This window comes from Sinocyclocheilus anshuiensis, unplaced genomic scaffold, assembly GCF_001515605.1.
Source record: "Sinocyclocheilus anshuiensis isolate Anshui unplaced genomic scaffold, SAMN03320099.WGS_v1.1 scaffold862, whole genome shotgun sequence".
Lineage (NCBI taxonomy): Eukaryota > Metazoa > Chordata > Actinopteri > Cypriniformes > Cyprinidae > Sinocyclocheilus > Sinocyclocheilus anshuiensis.
Window position 1 is genome coordinate 595,438 of NW_015539882.1, and position 14,558 is coordinate 609,995.

General features: G+C 34.8%; 3 protein-coding genes across 4 annotated transcripts in view; 1 reads left to right on the forward strand and 2 right to left on the reverse strand.

Annotated features, from left to right (window-relative positions):
* LOC107685463 (leucine-rich repeat-containing protein 34-like) overlaps positions 1 to 2,072 on the reverse strand; it is a 4,968-nt gene extending 2,896 nt beyond the window's left edge. The window contains exons 1-7 of the mRNA XM_016482055.1: positions 1,975 to 2,072; positions 1,766 to 1,884; positions 1,550 to 1,614; positions 1,361 to 1,444; positions 1,110 to 1,238; positions 932 to 1,027; positions 673 to 827 (exon numbers count right to left, since the gene is read on the reverse strand). Coding sequence (XP_016337541.1) covers positions 673 to 827; positions 932 to 1,027; positions 1,110 to 1,238; positions 1,361 to 1,444; positions 1,550 to 1,614; positions 1,766 to 1,884; positions 1,975 to 2,072 — 746 coding nt within the window. The remainder of the gene's footprint in view (positions 1 to 672; positions 828 to 931; positions 1,028 to 1,109; positions 1,239 to 1,360; positions 1,445 to 1,549; positions 1,615 to 1,765; positions 1,885 to 1,974) is intronic.
* An 814-nt stretch (positions 2,073 to 2,886) lies between these two features.
* Positions 2,887 to 11,236, reverse strand: LOC107685447 (myoneurin-like). Of its 2 annotated transcripts, XM_016482027.1 has the most exons (9): positions 11,135 to 11,236; positions 10,610 to 10,654; positions 10,058 to 10,348; positions 6,509 to 7,854; positions 5,623 to 5,782; positions 4,886 to 5,064; positions 4,683 to 4,766; positions 4,497 to 4,583; positions 2,887 to 3,849 (listed from the first exon to the last, which is right to left on the reverse strand). In XM_016482027.1, exons 3-9 carry the CDS (start codon positions 10,327 to 10,329, stop codon positions 3,455 to 3,457), a joined length of 2,523 nt encoding a protein of 840 aa, XP_016337513.1. In that variant the 5' UTR covers positions 10,330 to 10,348; positions 10,610 to 10,654; positions 11,135 to 11,236; the 3' UTR covers positions 2,887 to 3,454. The 2 variants fall into 2 exon arrangements, with proteins under 2 accessions (XP_016337513.1, XP_016337514.1); XM_016482028.1 differs by lacking the exons at positions 10,610 to 10,654; positions 11,135 to 11,236 and having other exon boundaries at positions 10,058 to 10,173; positions 10,278 to 10,349.
* Positions 11,237 to 11,866: 630 nt separating this feature from the next.
* Positions 11,867 to 14,553, forward strand: LOC107685465 (apolipoprotein D-like). The gene is given in 7 exon segments (XM_016482056.1): positions 11,867 to 11,920; positions 12,359 to 12,430; positions 13,355 to 13,429; positions 13,432 to 13,484; positions 13,691 to 13,812; positions 13,902 to 13,987; positions 14,111 to 14,553. Coding segments are annotated over 5 exon segments (558 nt in total). The 5' UTR covers positions 11,867 to 11,920; positions 12,359 to 12,430; positions 13,355 to 13,368; the 3' UTR covers positions 14,347 to 14,553.
* The last annotated feature ends 5 nt before the right edge of the window (positions 14,554 to 14,558 follow it).

Sequence of the window (14,558 nt, forward strand, 5' to 3'; positions counted from 1 at the left end):
CCCTGATGTCACATGGATTATTTTACCGATCTCCTTGCTACATCTCTGGACTTGGGAACATGTCAGTTTTATTGCTGTCTATGGAAGGTCAGAGAGCTCTCAGATTCCGTCAAAAATATCTTAATTTGTGTTCTGAAGACGAACGAAGGTCTTACGGGTTTGAAACGACATGAGGGTGAGTAATTAATGACAGAATTTTCATTTTTGGGTGAACTATCCCTTTAAGCTGAATAATGTTACTATTGTCTTTGTAGAATTTGAATTGGTCTCATATTTGATGAAATTTGCATCATTGGTTCTGTTCATTTCCTCTTTATTACTCTGAAGCTGCTTTGAAACAATCTGTATCGTATAAAGCGCTATATAAATGAAGGTGACTTGACTATCTTTTTTCTGTGGAGCACAAAAGAACTGCCATGTCTGAGTTGCCCTGTGCCATACAATGATAGTGGAAAGCCATGGTCGCATTTCACTTACATTGTATGAAAAAAAAAAAACAGTTACGATATTCTTCTATAAAAACTCCTTTTACTTTATTCTGTGGAAAGCAAAAGGAAGTCATACAGTTTTCAAAAGAAATGAGGGTGAGTAAACAATAACAGAATTGTCTTTTTTTATGTGAACCATCCCTTTAGGATCATGAATTAAACAATTATGTAAGTGTGTGTATACCAGTGAAGATCCAAGTAGCGTAGGGAGACGTTTAACTTCAGTGCTTCACGCAGCCTCTCCACACCAGTATCAGTCATGTCATGTTTTCCCAAGTGCAGCTCCCTCAGTGTCTTATTCACCACCAGCATCTGTGCCATATGGACTGTTGTTTCCTCCTATCATTTAAGTTAAGATTACTTTTAACCATTAAAACAAGACTTGTACCAAAAAAAATTAATAATAAAGTATGTATTTCAAAGCAGTTTTCCTGAAAACATACCTGAAGACTGAAAAGAAGAGGTCGGCCAGCATTAATAGCACAGATTTTTCTGTTGTTCTTAAGGACGATGGCAAACGCTACTACACTTTGTGTAGCCTAGTAAAAAAAAAAAAACAGTACTTAATTCAAATGTAAATTAGATTTATTTTGTGCTTATATTTATGTTCAACAATCTCACCAAATCACAGTCTGAGATGTCTATTTCTTCTAAAGTAGAGTTGATCTGCAACATGGCAGCCAGTTGCATGGCACCTTTGTTTCCGATCTTATTTCCTGTCATTCTGAGCATCTTCAGACTTTTATTTTTCTGTGAAATTCACAGAAAGTGCATGCTAAAATTGTGATAAATATTGGCATTAATTTAACACCTATAATTAATGTACAGATGAATTTTAACATTAATTCTAAATGTGAATTAGCCACACTTACGTGCATACTTTTTGCTATCATTTCTGCACCATATGCCTCAATGTTATTACACATCAGATCAAGAGACTGAAGGGACTCATTCTCCTGTTAAAATTACAATATTCCTTTAAAGTCTGACATGCCAGAAAGTGTTAGTTGTATGCTTAAAAATATAAACATAATGTGAAACACTCTGATGACATACAGTACCTGAATGAGGTGTGCGACATAAACAGCTCCTTTATCTGTGATATTGTTGTATCTAAGATCTAAACCTGCAATTAATTTTTACTTTCAGTTCACTATAAAATCATAGTTTAAAAGTACTTGATTCAGGTATAGGTTACAATAAACTTGTAAATATGTACAATAGTTTATGATTTGCATGACCTAAAAGTGTTCTGGGTAGGACGAGTTAATATTTACCCTTTATAGCCGAATTTCCCACGAGTGTTTTTGACAAGACCAGCATATCGTCATCTGTCAATCTGTCTCCATGCTTTAGTTGATCATTAACGTTACCGGTTAGTTTGAGTGAGCCATCACTGAATTAAAAACAACAACAACGTTAATTCACAGTAAAGTCGAAACGACTGCTCATACTTTATACTGTTTTATATACTTTCCAAACCAACCTACTAATGTTGTCTTCCAAGACTTCCAAAACACATGTATTTGGAGGCTGCTGAACTTCAACATATACAGATAAATATCGATTCTGAAGGTCCTCCATGGTTCATGCTTTATGTTGCTATGGTAACAGAGCCACGCAACATAGAACGGTCTTCGATAGAACGCATCTGCGCAATGGCGACATCTTCAGGTCGTCTGCGCTTCTTTTCTTGTTATGAGGTATGTATGTATATAAAAAAAAAAAAAAAAAAAAAAAAAAATATATATATATAGAAACGTGGTTAAAGAAACACAACAAACTTTCGAAAGTCGTCGAGAATAAGTGAAACATACCTATTGAATCTTTCACAGATTGTTTTCTTTATGAATGCATGACACAAGTACGCAACATATGAATGTAGGGGGAAAATACAATATTCACATTTTGGAGGAAAGGCCTTGAAAGTATTATTGGACCTATAATAATAAAAGCTAGCCATCTGTAAATTAGATTTATTTATATTAATAACAAGAAATGAAATGTTTATGAATTCAAATGCAAATACTATTTGGTAATGCTGAAATAAAAATCTAACAAAGATGTCTTGACAATTATGATGTAAACAAACCCAAAATAGAGAACTTATTGTATATTTAACACTCTTAAAATTAAGTCAGTGTAAATAAAAATACAATAAAAAGTTAGAACCTTTCCTTTGAAACTAGAATTAATGTTTTTATAAGTTTTGTAAATTTTTTCTTTAAAATCATCCCAGGGGACAGAAAACTTCCCCTAGTTGAAGACTTACCCGAATATAAAAACTACAAGAAGTAATATTGAGGAGAACTGAGGAAAATATGCCCGTGTTCTTCACCAGATTCTTTCTGTGAATGCATTACTCAAAAATATATATCAACCACAACAAATATTCAGACGTGAGATGATTTATTATAAAAGTTTCCCAGTTTGTTAGAGGATCCAAATGATTTCACATCACATAGGAAATTGTTCAGAGACTGGGTCATATAACATTATAGGTATTTACATGTCAAACTTCTAAAAGACAAACGCATAGTTCAAAATATCAGAATGACCAAGTCAGTTGTAATGTATAGCCACACTGTCCTTTCAATTAAATAGAAAAGTATTTTTAAACGAACCAAAATGCATTTTTAAGCACAGCTTTTATATTAAAGCTAAACGTAAGTTTGGCCTTCCCTTCATTTCAGAAAATACTTTATGCCTTTAATGATCCAGATTCTGCTCTGAATGTGACATTACATTTAATTAAGAAAGAAGCAAGAGAGGAGAAGCCCCACATATTCACACAATAGCTTTGTATAACTGATATCTGCTAAGAGTTCATCATTCAAACGCTGAGAAAACAAGTTATCTGAAGGGATGTTTGTGACAAAACACTTCCGCACTGGCATGACTGATCCTAACCTCAGTCTTCACTTAATGGAGAAAATACATTTAAAATGGAAGTAAAAGCTGGTATTTTAATCAATGGTCTGAACGATGACAATCTGCGTGTGCTCCATCTCAGCGTTTCCGGGGATTTCGTACTGTTCCACTACATAGCTCACTTGCTCGCCTGATTCTCCGTGTTGGAAGAGAACGGGTGCTTCGGATGAGTCTGCGTGCTGGAAGATCATGGAGGGCTCTGTGCCGTCTGCATGCTGTATGATCATCTGAGGCTCTGCTGACTGCTGGATAATAAGTGAGGTTTCCGGGGGCAAAATTGGCAACGGGGGCTCCATCTGAATTTCATGGTCTTGGGAATCGACAAGGGCGGAGCGCACGCGAGCAATCAGGCCCTGGTGGTCAATGGGGATGTTAAGAGGACACTGTGTCGGGTCGGTTTTCAAAGGAGCCTGCTCTTGGCCTGGAAGAGCTGAAAAGTATGTTTTAAAATAGATATTTAGATGAATGGATATAGGTCAACTAAGTTGTAAATATACAACTGGTAAAACCTTTGTGCTGCTTAATATTTGTTGTGTAAACCGTGATACATTTTTTTTAAAGCTTCTTTGATGAACAGAGAAGTTCAAAAGAACAGCATTTCTTTGAAACAGAAATGTTTTGCAACATTATAACTCTTTAATATAACTTTTGATCAATTTAATGGAATCCTTGCTGAATAAAAGTATTTCTTACTTATTCCAAACTTTTGAATGATGGTGTATCAAGGTTTCCACAAAAATATTAAGCAGCACTGTTATCATCATTTTTCTGAGCAGCAAATGAGGATATTAAAATGATTTCTGAAGGATCATTTGACACCAAAGACTGGAGTAATGATGCTGAAAATTCAGCTTTGGCAGCAGAGGAACAAATTACAGTTTAAAAAATATTAATATACGTTAACAGTTCTTTTAAATTGGAATAATATTTCATTATATTACTGTTTATACTGCATTTTTTATTAAATAAATGCAGCCTTGGTGAACATAAGATTTCCTTCAAAAATATTTAAAAAATCATATTTTTTTCAAACTAATAGTTTAATAATAAACAAACAAAAACATTAAAATAACACACCGTTATGCTTCAAAATGCTGTGCTTCTTCAAGCTATATATGTCTGAAAACATGTTCCCACACAGGTTACACCTCACTTTTCTCGATCCTACAGGCGAAAGGACATAGATAAATATGTATTTGCACATATTCTGGCAAGGTTTCCATTTTGAAAAATGGAAAGCTTTCATTTATTAACTAAATTTACCATTGTGGACATCCATATGTTTTCGAAGTTCACCAGCAGTTAAGCAAGGTTTTCCGCAATCCAAGCATATATATGGGGTCACACCTAAAATGGAAGGCAAAAAAAAAAGACATTTATTAAACACACACTCCCTGTGCCATAGGTATGTTAGCAAATCTCTACAGAAAAGGTTGAAAGCTTTAATGAATGCATCACAAATCCACCGGTGTGTTTCCTGGTGTGAGCGATGAGAGAGCTGGACACAGCGAATGCCATGCCGCAGGTGTCGCAGATGTAGGGTTTCTCCCCCGTGTGTCGGCGCTTGTGGTACATCAGAGTGCTGGCCTGTGTGAAGCGCTTCCCACATTCTCCACACTCATACGGCTTCTCACCGCTGTGCTTCCTTAATGGAAGTTAATGGAAATGTTTATTCTCCTAATTTATTATTGGTATTTTATAGATCTTTTAATTGGATAACAACAAATACAGTATACTGACCAATACAAAAACATGATTTTTATGTTTAATAGATATGGACAGCCAGTCTTTACATATTAGTAGTCTCTTTACATATTAATAATGGTAATAAGAATAAACATAATCCACATTAAAACAATAAATCATTAGACTAAAACAAAACATCGATTATAAATATTTTCCAATAATTGTCATCATCATTTATAGCATTACTAAAAATAATAACATTTAATTCAATATTAAAGAACAAAGTGTGAACTCTAAAAGATATCTGTTACTACAATGTACAGTCTATCTCTAAAAATAATAATTAATAATAATATTAAATCTAATATTAAAAATACTGAGAAATAAAAAAAGTTTTTGGGAAGCAGACCGGATTTGAATCAAGACCCTTCTGGGAGCACAACCACATACATTTGTCATTTTTTCAAATTTTATGAGATTTAATTTGAATATTGCGCATGAATTGCACTACGCATACCTTATGTGAATTTTCAGATTACTAGAAGTGGCGAAAGCTGCTCCACAGAAATCACATTTATGCGGCTTTTCTTCTCCGTGATGCATGCGGCAATGATAGACCAGCTGACATTTCTGAGCAAAACGTGCCTCACAAGTTGTACAATTGAAGGGCTTCTCTCCTGAAAACAAAATAATACACAAATCACTCTACATAAAGTTATTCTATGAGCAAAATTAGGCAATGTACACTACAGTTCAAAAGTTTGGTGTTCAAAAATTTTTTTCTTTTAAAGAAATTAATAATTGTTTCAGCACGAATGCATTAAATAGATGAAAAGTGACAGGAACTACATGTAATATTACAAAATGATTTCTATTTCAAATAAACGCTGCTCTTTTAAATTCTATTTAACAAAGAATTGTAAAAAAAAAAAAAAAGACATTGAAAAAAAATTGTCTATCATCATAATATAACAATAATAATAATAATAATAATGTTTCTCGAGCAGCAAATCAGCATAATAGATTTATTTCTTAAGGATCATGTGATACTGAAGACTGGAGTAATGATGCTGAAAATGTAGCTTTGCCATCACAGGAATAAATGACATTTTACAATATATTAAAATAGAAAAGTTATTTTATATTGTAATAATATTTCAAAATATTGCATTTTTTCTGCATTTTTGATCTAATCAATTCAGCCTTTGTGAGCATAAGAGACAGAAACATAAATAAATAAAAAACAACAACTTTTGAACAGTAGTGTGTGATTAACAAACATGATGGACATTTCATACTATAATTCCACATTTTTTGTCATCAAAACTATTGTTTGAAAGACAAATTAATTCAAGTGAATGAGTCTATTAATGCAGTGTACCTTTTACATGCGAGAGTCATACCTGTGTGTATACGCATGTGGGTCTTCAGCTGGTTGCCCTGTCTGAAGGAGCGGGTACAGAGCTGGCACTGATAGGGTTTGAGGCCCTTGTGTATGCGCATGTGTCTGCGCAGACTGCTCATCTCTGAGAAGAGGTTCCCGCAGACGTTACAAATAGGCCTGTGTTTGTCCTGCAAGGGCTTCACTTCCTCTTCTCCGGCCCAGTCCTCATTGTCATTGCCAGATTCTTCATCCTCTACATCGTCTTCTTCATCGTTACTCGCTTGGCTTTCTTTTAGCTTTCTACTCAAGCTTCTCTTTCTGTTGCTGGTGCGGACCTTCTTGGCAGAATTTGACTCTGAATCCTCTGTAGCTTGAGATGAGCCTTCTTCAGTGTGTTTCTCAGTGTCTTGGTTTGTTTCTCCGGTAGCTTCTTCTCCACTGTTCTCTGTTGGATTTGAAGATTCAGGTGCCTCAGAAGAAAGAGGTTTGGATCGAGGTCTTCCTCTTTTACGGCCAGTCTTTGCAGGTTCTGAGCCGTCTTCCATGTTTGTAGTTTGGTTCTCAGTGGTTAACGGCTTAGTCCGTGGTCTTCCTCTCCCTCGTTTTAAAGGAACTCCGTCATCTTCCTCACCAGCATTCACAGAATCTTCTTCAACAACTTCTGTTTCTTGGGTCTCTCCTTGTTCTTCATCTCCATTGTCTCCTTCTGCACCAGATGATAGGGGTCTATTTCGTGGACGTCCCTTTTTGTGAGCAGAGCTCTCCTCTTCTTGATCCTTGGTTGCTACAGTCTCATCTTCAGTGTTTCCAGAATCATCTCTGTCAGTGGACAGCGGTCTAACCCGTGGACGACCTCTTGGTCTTCCGGTTCCTCTCCCTACTGAGCTGCTATTTGGGCTCATGGTTTGCTGCGCTGGAGATTGTTCAGTTGAATCAGAAGTCAACGGCCTCACCCGTGGGCGACCTCTCGGTCTCCCCCGACCTCTTCCTCTGCCTCTGTGAGCAGTTATGGTCTCACTCTCAACATCATCCTCATAGAGCCTAGTTTTTGGTTTCCTCCCTCTCTTGTTGCCGCTTCTCTGCGGTGTCTGTTCGCTGGACGACTGGGCTTCATCCATAGAGGTGGGATCATCCTGTAACCCATCTTCTTTCTTTTCCATCAACCGCTCCCGTTCTTCCACCTCTGCGATTGGCTCTAAAGGTTCGTAGTCGTCTGGGCTCAAGGGGGAACGTGGATCTTCGTACTCCGCTTGTCTTGTGGGCGAGCCACCAAATTTGATATCATCTTGAGTTAGTGTACAACGAGCCACAACCTCGGGCATCCCAAGATAAGATGCAGCTTTCTGAACGCTTTCAATGTCTTCTCTGTGGACAACAAAGCACAGGAATTTATCATTTACAGTTATAACTATATGAACTGTATGCACTATATAAATATATATTAGTTTTAATCAATAAAGGTAACGTTTTAGCCAAAATAATATTTAGCAGGTTAAATAGTGCATAGCACAGTAAAGATTAAATAGATTGTGGTAGAGTAAAACTAAAAATTCATATTCACTACTGGAAAAAATATCCATAACTTTATAAAACTAATTTTTCAATGACTTCCATGATTTCTGGAGTATGCACATTTCCAATGTTGTTATATTTTTCATATTAATTTATATGTTATATTTATTATGATTCTTTTATTATTACTCCACATTATATTCATATTACGGTCTCATATTAACTATATACTCAAGTATAATTAAATTATTCCCTTTTATTATGGTCAATTCCATTTAAACTCCATATTCCATTGATGTAGTATTTTCTTTTAGACTTGACATATCTTGACATCTTGTTATGATGGAAACTTATTCTCTGCAAAAAAAAAAAAAAAAAAAGTATATGCAAGGATGTTTGGTTAAATTTTGTATTCTTTTTTTCATGGTACTAAGTGTTCTTTTCCAAGTGCTGGTATTTGAAGATTGCAAAGCTCTGCTGTTTCTGCTAGAAGGATGTAAAACCACAACCCATGTCTCTATTTTAATCTGACTTCTACCTACTGTCTTTCACAGGTCATGTCAACGTGACCACGCTTTGACGTCAAGTAATTTAGGTGGAGAAAAACATGTGCCCAGATGTATGAGACACAATGGGTAAATTCCTTTGACGTCTATCGATCAGACAAACATCTTGAGATGTTCTAAGAGGATGTAAGTCTCTACTATTTATATTATTCCAATTGGCTTTTCAGACAGCTTCTCCTTTTCCTCTGCTCACATTACATGCTCCAAAAGCCTTTGTCTTTTGACTTCTGAAGATTATTATACTTTGATTTTAGATTACTCTTAGAATTTTAGCAGAATATACTCAGTTTGAATTTTTGTATTCATTCTTAATAATTTTCTTTAATTTTTAATTTTTCATTATTATTATAATCTGTAATTTGTATCATCTATGATTTATTTGAAATAAATTACAATTTTACTGAAAGGCCTGGATCTCTCCATTGCATCAATTTCCAGTATACATTTACATGTGCTATACAGTCAAGTTAACACATTTTAAAAATCATGGACATTTTATTCAGTAGTGAATATGAACTTTTAGTTTTACTCCGCAACGAAATATTTAATCAGCTAAATAATTATCTATTTATCTACAATATATATATATATATATATATATATAAAATATGTAACTGGGTCAAAGACGAAAACGGGTTTAAGCATAAAAACTATAAGTGTAATACTGCTTTAAATAGTTGTTGTTTTTCCCAAAAAGTTTTTGTTTTTCTGAGCAAAAACATAAATATCATACATTTTTCCCTGATTTACAGAAGAGACCCACTAAAATGTCATTCAGTGTAACAATCGAGTCAGGCATATTTACAACAAAAATCAATTTATGACATATTAAAAGACTAATTACTTTCACCCCAAATGCTAATTAGTTGTAATTTTACATTTTTTAAATTTGCCACTATCCTAGGTTTTGCCCATTTGTCAGTAAGAATTTTTTACTCATTTAAAACACAATCAAATTTAATATGCTCCCTTATTCTTTTATATATTTTAATATGTACACATCAGAATAAGCATGTTGTTTGAATTTTTACATAAATATTGTGTTACACTGAATGACAATGTAACATTATTTCAACCAAATTTTGACTATTTATTCTCCAAAACCTTAAAAGTAGACACTTAACTTACATTTAATGTGCTTTCTATGGACATAAAGTCAGTTTTCTACAAATTTTTTGATGCGGACATCTTAATGTCTTTGACCCAACTATATATACTTATATTTAATACGTTTAAAAATGAATTTAAAATTAAAATGAATAAATATCATTAAGGAAAAAAATCCAAAACTTTTAAAATGATAAATTTTTTTAAATAATTTACATTACATTTTCAGGGCTGAAAATGATTTAAATACTTAAAATATATCTTTTAAAAATACTTTCAGGCTTCACATATTTTCAGGCTTTATAGGAACAGTACATATAAACATAGATAACACTACATACAGATAACAATAAATGTATAGAATTATATTCCCATGAACTCACCTGTCCATACTCAAGTCACCGGTGTAAATGTAAGTTAGTAGTTTTTCAAACAAAGCCCCGCTCACCAACTCTGGGTCCAAAGTTATGGTGGCATTCTCCTTTCCGGCATCAATAGACTGCGTAGAGAAATACTCACTAAAGGCTGCCAGAACATTATGGTGTGCATTATATTGAGACTGTCCTATTACTACTGTGCAGTCACACAGAAAGCTTCTCTCACGTTGCCTCTTCAGCTGCTCCAGAAGAAACTCACTGTGAGTGATATGTGGCATGACGTGGAAGAGGAGCAACCTGGAATGTCAAGAACATCTTATAACACCAGCCACTATTGAACATCTTAAGAGAGATTCTTCAGAAATTCTGTCATTATTTATTTGTATGGCATCCTCTTTCCATATAATCAAAGTGGTAAGTTCTAATAATAAAGGTTTGGAACATAATGGTGAGCAACATGAATTAATGATTATAATTGCCATTTTGAGTGAATTAGACCTATAATGACCCTATTTTACATGCAATCGTTTTGTAAGTAATAAACAATAATTCACTTACCGCACGTAAATTTGTACGTTAATGGTTTAAACCACACCCCAAAACCTGTTTAAATGAAACAGACATGCATGTAAGAATAAAGAACCTGTGCACATATAAATTAACCAATAACTCACTATAACATTAGCGACAGTTCAGACTGGACAACATCAGTTAAGGAAAATAAAAGTTCCCGCCCATTACTCAAAAGTTGGCTGCAATAACGAGCTTGCTAACAAACTATCACCGTTAAAGGCCACTCAAAATATTATAATGCACCCAATAATTCTAGTCGTAAATATGCCCAAAAAATAGCTAAATGCACTGTTTTCTGAATGGATGCAGATAGTAGTGTTTATAATTTTGACATGCAAAACAAAGGGCTCTTATTTCGAAAATGCTCGATCCGGTAGAGCGCGAGCCGCAATTCACATGTTCGCTCTACATATTACAAACACGACACAGAATCGTGCAATAATTATTTAAATTATGTGATTAATAAATATAAAGTTAGATTCGAATTTTTAATAAAAATGCAGGTCTCACGTTATTTCGACAGTAGATTAAAATCTCTTTGCTTTGACGGCCATTTTCGAGGTCTTCAAGGGGATTTGGTCGGTGACGTCATATCCTCCAGTCTGAATTCTTTCCGGTGTTTGAACCAAAATGACAGCTGTGACCATTAGGTGGAGCCAAACACACACACTATGTACATGAATGCACACAAATGTCCAGAAACTGGTGCATTCAAGGACCAGAGTGTACAGTACAGGAGTAACTGTAGCTTACTTCATTGCTAAACGTAACTGTTATTTTGGGAATGTGTACTTTTGAAACGACTTGTAGGTACTTTTATTCAATTACAATTGAAAGGCAAATGTCATACTTTTTAAAAAATTAACATTTTCATGTGAACCTTTTCCCCTTTTTGATCCATTTATTGATCCCAGATTTAACAGACAATGACATCCATCCACAATTCCTTTATCCATGTGAAGAGTTCTCATCAATCACAATATTTAATTTCAGATATTAAGTTATTTATTAAATTATTGGATGGTCGATGAGGAATAATCTTTATTCCTGCTGGGTCTTTTCTACAGATTATAGTCACCAAACAATTCTAAACATCTTCTATTGGACTTTTCACCCTCAGTCCCATGTTAAAAAAGACATTAACCCAGGGTTAAGGGTTGTGTGAAAAGATCTTTAGTAAATTTAGCTTGAATCCTGGCCTGAAACTACAAGGAACATTAAGGATTAACCAGGAGTGGTAGGCCTATTAACATCAACAATGTGGCAGTTAACCAAAATGGGTGGTTAACTACTAAGGTATGTACTTAATTTTACTTAAGAATCAAACTTACATAACAATATTAGTAAATTATATTTGTTTAATGATAAACAACTGACTACCATGGTTACCTAAATCACTTTAAATGGTTATGTCACTGTCAGTTGTTTGCTGGTCTCAAGAATGGCATAATTTAGTGTCTGCCCACAGCCCATGGGATGGGAAAGTCAGATTGCCAGTTTTATGAATAAAATCTGCTGAAAATAATCTTATTAAATAACTCATTGTAGCCACCTGAGCCATTTGACTAGACCAATTTGTAACTGTTTAATACAAAAGGTCTGGGCAAATGGAGGACAATAGACTCACAATCTACTTAGCAGCACACACCTTGTCACTGCAGTACTGCTCCCATGATATCTATTTACATAATCGGCTGCTTCTTGTTACAACACAATCTCCTCCTCTGTTGTCAGCACACAGGTACTGGACCAGAACACATGCAACACATTCAGCTCTGCGCTTAACAACAAGTTAATCTGGAACAGGTATCGATTTACTTTGCATTGTTATTAAGTCTGTTTTGTGCTATTATATTTAATCATAATTCTATAAATTATCATTTTCTGTGTATACTTGTATTGTGTAACTGTAATGTTAGATGTAAAATTTTGGTCTAAAAAATGCCTTAAAGACTGAAAAAAAAATGCTTATACTTCTCAGCTTCGATAACTTCTACTACAACAGTAATTATTTTTTTCCAGCAAACTAGATTATATGCCGTTTAATTATTTAACAAATGTATTACAGTAAATAAGTTCATATAGACTATAATTGTTCTTATATTGTTCATGTAAATGTATCATGTTTTAGCATTAAAAAAACATTACATTTATCAAAAAAGATAATTTCATCAATAAGTAATATTTAAAAAATTTCATAACATCACAGTTTCATAACATATCTAACGTGTGCGTGTACGCCAGTGATTTGTGGTGATCATATGCAAACAGGTCCAACAGGTCTGTCAGCTTCTGATCAACAAAAAATCCTGACATTCAAAACAAAAGACATTTCAAAAACCCACCATTCTACATTACACTTTAAGTGAATGCCGGGTCCATTCACACAGAGAGAGACATGATAACATAGCACGGTTCATTGAAAAAAAGTGCTTTAAAAAAGTTTCCAGACAATTTTTAAAAGAACTTGACATGCTTTAAAAAAATAAAATAAAATAAGACCCCTAGGAAAAAAATATATTTAACAGATGTAGCACAGTGGAATGGAAAATAATACTTTTTTACTTTTTAAAGTTTGCTGTTTCCACACAATGAAATGCAAAGCCAGATTTGTACCGTGTGAACAGTCTCTAATTCTAATTAGACAATGCAATTTACAAATATGTAACTTTGTGACATAATGCATCTTGAGCTCATGACTCGACTTTCTCTCACTGCTGACTGAGACAGCAGCTCTTGACAGGATGAAGGCCGTGATTGTTTTGCTTGTACCTCTACTGCTTCCCTTGGCCTCTGCTCAGACATTCATTGGGGCCCCTGCCCAACACCAATGGTCCAGCCAAACTTTGAATTAAACAAGGTAGGACTATGTAAATATATAGAATTTCAAAGATGATCAGCCCCCAAAATTGTCATTATTTACTGGCCCTCATGTCTTTCTAAATCCAAATGCTGTTATTTTGTTTGGTTTGGAATGGAATGGGGGTGAAAAAATAATGACAGGATTCTAAGTATGCCTTTAATAGTGTACAGTGAACTTATATGAGCTTTACCGTTCACTCCAAGTACCTTGGAAAGTGGTATGAGATCGAAAAGCTCCCAGCATCCTTTGAGAAAGGCAAGTGCATTGAGGCAAACTACGCGCTAAGACCTGACAACACTGTCCAAGTTGCCAATGTTCAGACATAGTGAGTAATCAAATCTTTTGACTAAAATAGAACTTGTGTTTTGTCGCCATCATTTATCCATAACTAAACTGTGTGTTTATATAAAACAGCAAAGGAAAAAGTAGTAAAGCAGAGGGCACAGCAATCACTCAGGACCCGAGGGAGCCAGCCAAGCTTGGAGTCAGTTTCTCCTACTGTAAGTTCATGAATGCGCTCAACCTCTGTTTATGTTCAAACAACACATTTCTAGAACATTCAAATCTTTTTTGTCTTTTTTATTTTGTTAATTCACTGTCTGCTGCTTTTTTTATATATGCAGTCTCTCCCTACGCCCCATACTGGGTCCTGTCTACTGACTACAACAGCACTGCGCTTGTTTATTCATGCACTGATGTTCTCCGGCTCTTCCATGTGGACTATGCCTGGATCCTGTCACGCTCACGCATTCTGCCCGCAGAGGCCATCTACCATGCCAAAGAGAACTTCTCACGTAACAACATCGACGTGAGCAAAATGTTTCCCACAGATCAGCAAGGATGCGATAGTGCTCTTTAAACATTGAGGACTGAAATATATATTTTTTAAATGCCTATATTATGGGTGAAAATGGTTTAAGTTATCATTATAAAATTACTCTTGCATAAAACTGTCTGAACCCAGCCAGCACATAATATAGCCTAATGTGTATAAGTATGTTGTACCTCTTAAAAAAGAATAAATAAAATGCATTATCCTTTGCTTATGAAGATTTTGCTTATGGAGTTCTG

Bases quoted from the DNA above. Each gene is read 5' to 3' on its own strand.
- LOC107685447 (XM_016482027.1), bottom strand. From the start codon at position 10,329: ATGCCACATATCACTCACAGTGAGTTTCTTCTGGAGCAGCTGAAGAGG. The intron at 5,065-5,622 runs GTATGCGTAGTG...ACTTCCATTAAG, and splicing joins AATCTGAAAATTCACATAAG to GAAGCACAGCGGTGAGAAGC. The intron at 4,584-4,682 runs GTAAATTTAGTT...TTTCGCCTGTAG, and splicing joins ACATATGGATGTCCACAATG to GATCGAGAAAAGTGAGGTGT.